Here is a 9,217-nt window from a genome sequence, read left to right as displayed (position 1 = left end):
TCAACTTCTTATTTTTTGATTGAAAGTGTTTATTAGACTTAACTACCTTAGCTATTACCATAGAAGATTGGTCCTTCTCTTCATCAACCCAACTGATAAACCCACATTTTGGTCCCTGTAAAATTAAAGATAGACACGAAGAATAATTGTCATGTAAATATGAGGGCATAAATATTAAGGAACTAAAGATCATGATACCATATATGGGCAAGCGTAAAATAATCTTCCTGGGTTTTTAGCTGTACCCGATATCCTAATGATACGTTCACCTCCGCAATTGCAATATGCCATTCGCCTGATTTATTTGATCAAATATGACTGACTTCACAGATAAATTTCTTGGAGTGAGTTTTACCCATTTATACAAGAATTTTTATTGCAGACAAGTACACTGCCTTGTCTTGTCGATCAGTAAAGTTTGACTATGAAATCATCTTATTTGACTATGAATCCAAAAAGTTGAACTATGAAGTGCAGACAAGTACACTGCCTTGTCTTGTCGATCAGTAAAGTTTGACTATGAAATCATCTGGTTTGACTATGAATCCTAAAAGTTGAAATATGAAGTGCAGACAAGTACACTGCCTTGTCTTGTCGATCAGTAAACTTTGACTATGAAATCATCTGGTTTGACTATGAATCCTAAAAGTTGAACTATGAAGTGCAGACAAGCACCAACTTATGTATATTTATAATTGGATTCGTGTGATGATTGTAAAACACTTTCATTGCTTGTGAAAATGAGTACTTACACCGAAAGAAGCTTTTGTCACCTACCAATATTCTTGCATAATCTTGAAAGAACTAGTCCTAATACCTTCATAGCAATCAAGAAAACAGATACCAACCGCTTTCAATTTTGTTTCGTGGCTTTAGGTTGTGTGGTATGACATCTTGATTTTATTGAGTTAATTAATAGTTGTAGGTAATGTACCTCGTTTACATTTTGCTTGTCACTAATATAAGTATGTTTTTTATGCAGATTCGTACCTTCATTAGGTGCATGATACTGTTAGTATATGTGGGTTATTTACCCATACTTGGCAACTATCTGACAACAATGTACTTTGCGGTGGCTTTGGACGGAAACCATGAACCCCTACTCTTAGAAGTTGGTTTGGGAACTTTAGAGTGTGAGGAATCTTGGGAATGGTTCATGATGAAGTTAAAAGAATATTTAGGTGACGATACAGAGGTTGGTTTCATAAGCAACCTATGTGATAAAATAGACTTTGCCGTTCAGAGAGTCTACCCAGATTCGTATCATGGGTATTGTCCTAAAGATATAGCTCGAAAAATACAAGATTCAGTCGGACATAATGATACGGAATTCGAAATGTTGTTTTGGAAGTCATGCAATACATATAGTGTTCATGAATTTTATTTTTATTTGGAAATCTTGCAAAGTGCATGTAGGAATCCACCTTTCTTCACCTTCCTTAGGAGTCCACTTTTCTGGCTTGACAATATAGCAATTTCAAAATGGGCACGAGCATTTTTCCCTAAAGTACGTTATAATGTTAAATTGATTGATATTCCTCAAATCGTGAAAAATATATCCACCTCCACACATGAGTTACTTATAACAACGATAATTGAGTTAATAAATAAGTCGATACAATTGGATTATGTTGAATGGGATGAAATTGCAGGTAACTTTATAGTTATAGTTTGTTTATTCTTGTGTTAGTATTTATAAATTAACAAATATTGCAGGGATGATTTCTATTGGTGTGACCCCTTACGTTGATAATAAGGTTCAAAAGCGTGTGAACAACTCTTATAATTAGGAGGCAAGACGTATTTATGGGGATACATTTGAAGTCGATGACAATTTCGACACCAGCAAAGTACAACTTGAACATAGGGTATGTAGTTGTGGGAAATTGGAAAAAAGCGGTATACCTTGTGGGCACGCTATAGCATCTCTAAGAACTCGTATGTCTGAAGTCATTCACAAAATGGTTGATTATAAGTTAAATGTTGCCGTGTATCGAGCTGCATTCGGATCTGGGACGGTGAATTCTATACCATCACATGTGCAATGGGAAATACCAAATGAAAGGGTGGTCATGTTACCTCTCAAATAGAAGTAGTTATTCATGTACCCCTTTGCATTTTATGTCCTATTATGTAGTAGTTATTCATCTACGTCGTTGCATTTTATGTGCTACTATGTACTAGTTATGGGTTAAATTTTTAATGAAATGAAAATGGATTTGTTTTCTTAATTCATGTTTAATCGTCATTACCGAAACAACATACATTAAAGGAGTAACAAAACACACGTAAAAAACAAACAACGTAACTAACAAACATTCTACATCTAATCTTATTTAACTAACATTCATATTAAAAGTGAGGGACATTCTTTAAAAGATTCTATGTCTCCCCATGCGTAAACTCACTACCATCATATTCGAAACGGTATAGCTCCATAGCCACCTATATGAGAATGTCTTCATCCATATTCGCATATTCATTATCCAGCTCGTTGTAAATACGTTGAAAATGCTTGACCCTTTTTTTCAAATCCAGAAACTTGGCTTTGACATCTCTTCTTCTTCAATATTGAGTACGACCCATTTGATGGTGAAACAAATGACAGACACGAGACCAAAATGATCCACCACAAACTTCTGGCGGACCTGGTGGAAAATCCTCCTCTATAGTTACGATCCAAGCTTGAACCAAAGCGAACTCCTCTTCGTTGCTCCATCTAAGTGGTACAGGTGAGTCCATAGTTGCAAGGTAAAATTGTAATGTGATACAATTAAAATGGATATGAACAATTATTTATAGTGGCCCCTTATTGTAACTGAAACTGTGTTGTCAAGTCAAACAGTCTTCTTTTCTGTTGTCAGCCAGAGCAATGGCTTGTCAACTCAAACAATCATCTCTTCTGTTGTCAACAGGTACACTGAGTTCTTCACTTAAGTTGGACTACGAAATGCAAACCAATTAAAAATCTTGACTGCGATTTTGTGTAGAAACTACTATAAAATTACTTACAGTAAAAAAAATTACTTAACGATATATTAGTTCTTCATATATTAGATTTGGAAATTTACTCTCTTTATTTCACTAAAAATGACTTCAAAACCATGGACCGATGAAGAGTACTTGGTTCTTAGTCGTGCATATATTTATGTGTACGAGACTAGGAAGTTGAACGATCCAATGTTTTGAACTCGTTTAACTAATATTTTCAACGCTGAAACGCAGATGACTGCAGTAAACCGTCGTGACAACCTGGATATCGCAGCAACATGGTATGAAATGAAAACTGAAATTATATTATTCAACAAACTTTATACCAAAATTGACGACGCCCGTTTAAATACTACTGAGGAGGTCATTTTGGAAGCTGCTAAGGAGGAATACAAATCATTAAGTGACGGGTTGGAATTCCAATATGAAGCCCCTTGGAATATATTGAAATATGTCTCATTTATTTAATATCTATTTCTATGTATTAGGTTATTAAATGTATTTCGTCTGTATTAGATGTACCTCCTCTGTTTAATGGTATTTATGAAAATTTATTTCGTTTTTTTAACAATTCATTACAATATATTACAAAAACATTACAAATAACAATTCCATGAAGCATTACAAATACATTAAATATGAAAATTTCATAATAATAATAGATCCGTCTACATGAAACATAACACTTAAAACATTACAAATACATTACAAATAATAATATAGCCGTCTACATGAAACATAACACTTACTAATACATTACAAATAACAATTCCATGAAGCATTACAATTAAAACATAATAATAGAGTCGTCTACATGAAATATTGATTATTCTTAACAAGCTTCCAAACATCCTCATATTCGAAGTCTCTGCCTTCATGCTCCAAAATGTAAAAATCTTTAACAGATTCCAAAAACTCTTCTTCTGGATAACAAGTTTTCATCATTTTCGCATAATTACATGCTCGATTGAACCAAGTGACTTCTCACTTTACATCCATCCATTTACTGACAATATCTGATCGTAGTCGGTGTTGTCCTTCTCCCATCTCATGGTTGAACAAAGTTGTTATGTAGGTCCATTCATCACCAACCAGGCAATGCGGGGGAGCCAGCGGTGTTACACCCTCCTTAACACTAAGCCAACATCGTGTTACAACCAACACCTCGTTTGTTGTCCATGGTCGTGGAGAATTGGAACCAAGTAGTACATTCGAAGAAGTTGCTACATTCGATGACATTTCTGAATATGGATGTTCGTTTCGTATAGATGGTATGGGTGTTCGTTTCATATAGATTACACGTATATTTATAATAATCATAAAAAAGAAGAGTTAACATGGACTGGACAAGTGTAGTGGAATCTCTATGTACTACAGTGACTTATCATGTCAAACAGTCATTTATGTGCTGTCATTTCGAAGTTTGACTACGATTTGCAGGTACTACAGTGATTTTTCATTTATGTGTAGTCATTTCAAAGTTTGACTATGAATTCCAACTCTGACTACGAAATTTTTGAATTTGGACTATGATTTATAGATTACTAGGATGTATAAATACGACATATAGCACTATTTTCTAATTAAAAATACTATATATAATCTCGACTTTAATATGAGTTCATCCTCAAAGTTCGAAATTTTCTCATGCAACGAAGTACATTATTACTATTGTGATCCACTCGACCCATTTTTACATCATCTTCGGCAGACCCATATATGTCGGATGAAAATTTTCAAGAATTCAAAAAGGCTGAAGAACAACAAAAACAGGATAAAGAGGCATCCCGACTTCTCAATCAACATCGTAAAGTTATTGAATTGGAATGCAAACAAGCTCAATAATGGATAGACCTCAGTAAAAAGAAAATCAAAGAGCATGAAGAATGGATAAAAAAGACTAAGAAGACAATCAAAATGACTGAAAAATGGCTTGCTGACAAGGACACAAAGATGACACATCTTAGGGTGCAAAAGGATCGTTTGGAAGATAAAATAAGAGTTAGGGATGACTATATAACAATCGAGAAAGAGAAGTACCCATTACAGTTCCCTGAGTTTAATAATTAGTTAAAAATTTGTTGTAACATTATCATGACTTGGCTTTCCTATTTATGTTAGATTAACATGTTTGTTTACCGTTAATTTTCCTAGTATAAAAAGCATAAAAACAACATGTTACAATATAAAACCTTCATTCGTTGTTATAATGTTTAAACTAAATTAAAATATAAAAGCATAACAACATCTTAGAAAAATTAATAAAAACATTACAATACATAATAAATTAACAGAATCCCCGCTATTCAATTTAAGGTTGGTTTATATCAAAATCGGCGTGATAGGATTGTGAGCAACTAGCAGAAGCTCCTATATTAAATGCCGTGCGACGTGCTCCACTACCGGACGCCCTTCCAGAACAATTGTTTCTCGTGTGTCCTGCTTGACCGCATGTGTAACACCGAAATTTTCAAACCAAATTTTTCATTTTTAACATAAAAACCACATATCATATTTCCCGAAAATCTCAAGTATCAACATTAGTACAATTTGTTTATCAAAAGTTATTTATCACATAAACCAGGATCCTACAGAATATATCTCCAAAGCGAGTGTGTGTACAATCAAGTCGGGGCCTTCCCGCGATCATCGGAAGTACCTGAAACACATAACACATAACACGATAAGCATAAAGCTTAGTGAGTTTCCCCCAAAATACCACATACAACTCCTTAGCCACTCTAGGCTATAACTCGATAAGACCCTCCGGTCGGTGTGTCTCAGTGGGACCCTCCGGTCCCAGCTCAGTAAGCTCATAGTAACAATATTCAGCATAAATCACAAAGACATAATGCAGATATCAAATACACAGATAAACACAATAAACAGCTCAATCACACAATGTACCACTCAAGGCAGGTATAGTGAGAAGACTCACCCCGTAAGTAAGCTGAGTGAATGAATACTCTCGCACACAAATCACCAGTCTAGCCTCCTCCTAATCACATAAGATAAGTATATCTAATTAACTATTAATATCACACATTTTACTAAGTAATCTCTCTTTCTCTCTCTCTCTTGAAGTGGGAAAAGACCATTTTACCCCTCCATGGTTTCCCAAAGACAGGGTTGACCAAACCCTAAGTCAATAGAAGTCAAACTCGAGTCAACAGACCATCTTAACCCTACTCGTCGAGTGCACTCATGGAACTCGACGAGTCTGTTCGCCATTCCCAGAATCACTCAAAAGTCTGTCTCAACTCGCCGAGTTGCTGAACGATCTATTCCATCGGGACAACCCCATCTGACTCGTCGAGTCGGCTTTTTGACTCGGCGAGTCCATTCAGACTCATCTCCCATTCAGTCGTTTTCAAGGCAGGGAACTTCCCCAAACTCTGGATCTACACTCCTAAGGCTCATCTATCACGTAAAGTCACAAGCTTTACGTTCATGCATGACATTTTGAGCTTAAAATGCCAACACACACCCCAAAAAGGGTTTTTCACTCAAGATCACTATTATGGTTGGATAAAAGCGGGGACTTTTGGACTCTAGGAGCCTCACATGGTCCAGATCTGAAGTTCAACCCTTTCAATGAGCATGTAACCCTCAAGGTCCTCATATTTGGGTGGAAAGTTCCTAGATTCACAAAATCATAAGATCTATACAATAGGATGAGAAAGGTGAAAGCTTTATACCTTTCCTAGAAGCTTTGAAGTGAAACAACCTCAGATGTAGCAGCACCCTCTTGTCTTTTGGCCTTGAAATCTTCTATTCTCTTCACAAAATGCACCAAACACTCACAATTAGCAAAGCACTCTCTCTCTAGGCTCACAGGTTGTTTACGGTTTGTTCTCAAGGAAGGGTAGCCGCAAATGAGACTACAAGTGCCTTTAAATAGGCCCCAAACCCGGGGATTTAGGGTTTCTCATCCCAGCGCCTACTCGGCGAGTCGCCTCTCGGACTCGTCGAGTAGGTCATTAAACCCACGTGCCCATTCGCGATACTACTCGGCGAGTTGTAGCACCAACTCGTCGAGTCATTCTATAAACTTCAAAAGTAAATAATCAAAATAATGTACCTGGGACTCCGGATGTTACAATTCTCCCCACTAGAATCAGACTTCGCCCTCGAAGTCATGATCTGGAAATAACTCTGGATACTGCTCTTGCATCTCGGACTCCGGCTCCCACGTAACTCGGACCCTCTCCGATGTTGCCATTGGACTTGGACCAGGGGTACCTCCTTGTTCCTCAGAACCTTCACCTTTCGATCCATCATTGCAATTGGTCTCTCAATGTAATTCAGGCTCACATCCACCTGAATGTCTTCTAATGGTACTACCGCCGTCTCGTCGGCTACACACTTCCTTAGCTGAGACACATGGAAGGTGTTATGAATTTGACTCAACTCCGCAGGTAGCTCCAAACGGTACGCTACCCTACCCACTTTGGCGGTCACCCTGAAAGGACCGATGTATCGGGGCCCAAGCTTGCCCCGTTTCCTGAATCGGATCACCCCTTTCCAAGGGGATACCTTTACGAAGACAAAGTCTCCAACCTGAAACTCAAGCTCGGATCGTCGCCTGTCTGGGTAACTCTTCTGGCGACTCTAGGCCGTCAGTAATCTCTGCCTGACCTGCTGAATCTGCTCAGTCGTCTTGAGCACTATCTCAATGCTACCCATCACTCGTTGCCCCACCTCTCCCCAACAGATAGGAGTCTGACACCTTCTCCCGTAAAGGAGATCGAAAGGAGGCATACCGATACTGGAATGGTGGCTGTTGTTGTAAGAAAACTCAGCCAAGGGCAGATATGTGTCCCAACTTCCACCGAAGTCCATAACACATGCTCGAAGCATGTCCTCGAGCGTCTGAATCGTCCGCTCACTCTGCCCGTCCGTCTGTGGGTGGTAGGTTGTACTGAAGTGCAACCTCGTACCCAACTCCTCATGAAACTTCTTCCAAAACCTGGAAGTAAAGTGCACATCCCGATCTGACACTATCGACGTCGGCACTCCATGTCGAGCTACCACCTCTCTTACATATACCTCGGCTAGTTTCTCCGTAGAAGAACTCTCACTAATAGTAAGGAAGTGAGCACTCTTCGTCAATAGGTCCATAATCACCCAAATTGCGTCGACACCTCGCGCGGTCCGCGGCAATTTGGTGATAAAATCCATGGAAATATGTTCCCACTTCCACTGGGGAACCTCTAATGGATGCAGCTTGCCATGAGGACGCTGGTGCTCATCCTTAACCTGACGACATGTCAAGCACCTCTCGACTACCCAAGCCACGTTCCTCTTCATACATGGCCACCAATAGTCCCTCTTCAGGTCCAAGTACATCTTAGTGGCTCCTGGATGGATCGAGAATCTCGATCTATGCGCCTCCTCCATCAGAACACGGCGAGCTCCGCCAGTGTAGGGTACCCAAATCCGCCCTCGGAAAGTCATAAGCCCACGACTGTCTGTCACAAACTCATACACCTGCCCAATCACCCACTCCCTCTTTCGGTTCTCCGGTCTCATGGCCTCCACCTGGGCCTCTCGAATGGTATCTAAAACTGGAGTCATCACCGTCATCCTCATACACACATCTCGGATCGGAGCGTTCTCGACTCTGCGGCTTAGGGCGTCGGCTACCACATTAGCCTTGCTCGGATGATACAAGATCTCACAGTCATAGTCTTTCACCACATCCAACCACCTCCTCTGTCTCATATTCAAGTTGGGCTGATCCATGAGGTACTTTAGGCTCTTGTGGTCCGTGTATATAGTACACTGCACGCCATAAAGATAGTGGCGCCAAATCTTGAGGGCGAACACCACTGCCCCTAACTCCAAATCATGGGTGGGATACCCCGTCTCATGAGGCTTCATTTTCCTCGACGCATATGCTATCATGTGACCCCTTTGCATCAACACTGCACCCATCCCTGAGATAGACGCATCGCAATAAACCACAAAGTCCTTCACTCCCTCCGGAAGGGATAATACTGGAGCTTAACACAATCTCTGGCAAAGGGTCTCAAATGATGCCTGCTGCTTAGGCCCCCAAACAAAAGTAACACCCTTCCGGGTCAATTTGGTGAGAGGAACTGCAATCTTGGAGAAATCCCTGATAAATCTCTGATAGTAACCGGCAATCCTAGAAAACTCCTGATCTCGGATGGGGATCTCGGCACCTCCCATCACATGACTGCCTCAATCTTGGCGGGGTCGA

General features: G+C 39.5%; 1 protein-coding gene across 1 annotated transcript; it reads left to right on the top strand.

Moving 5' to 3' along the window:
* The first annotated feature begins 1,060 nt into the window (after window positions 1–1,060).
* Window positions 1,061–1,790, top strand: LOC145140504 (uncharacterized). The gene is made up of 2 exons (XM_079073974.1): window positions 1,061–1,652; window positions 1,717–1,790. The coding sequence occupies exons 1-2, from the start codon at window positions 1,061–1,063 to the stop codon at window positions 1,788–1,790; spliced, it is 666 nt and encodes a 221-aa protein (XP_078930100.1).
* Window positions 1,791–9,217: the final 7,427 nt, after the last annotated feature.

Source organism: Lactuca virosa, chromosome 9 (assembly GCF_052849685.1).
Source record: "Lactuca virosa cultivar CGN04683 chromosome 9, Lactuca_virosa_CGN04683_v6, whole genome shotgun sequence".
NCBI lineage: Eukaryota > Viridiplantae > Streptophyta > Magnoliopsida > Asterales > Asteraceae > Lactuca > Lactuca virosa.
The sequence above is the reverse complement of the archived record's forward strand: the minus strand, read 5'-3'. Positions and strand labels throughout refer to the sequence as shown.

Bases quoted from the DNA above. Each gene is read 5' to 3' on its own strand.
- LOC145140504 (XM_079073974.1), top strand. From the start codon at position 1,061: ATGTACTTTGCGGTGGCTTTGGACGGAAACCATGAACCCCTACTCTTA. The intron at 1,653-1,716 runs GTAACTTTATAG...CAAATATTGCAG, and splicing joins TGAATGGGATGAAATTGCAG to GGATGATTTCTATTGGTGTG.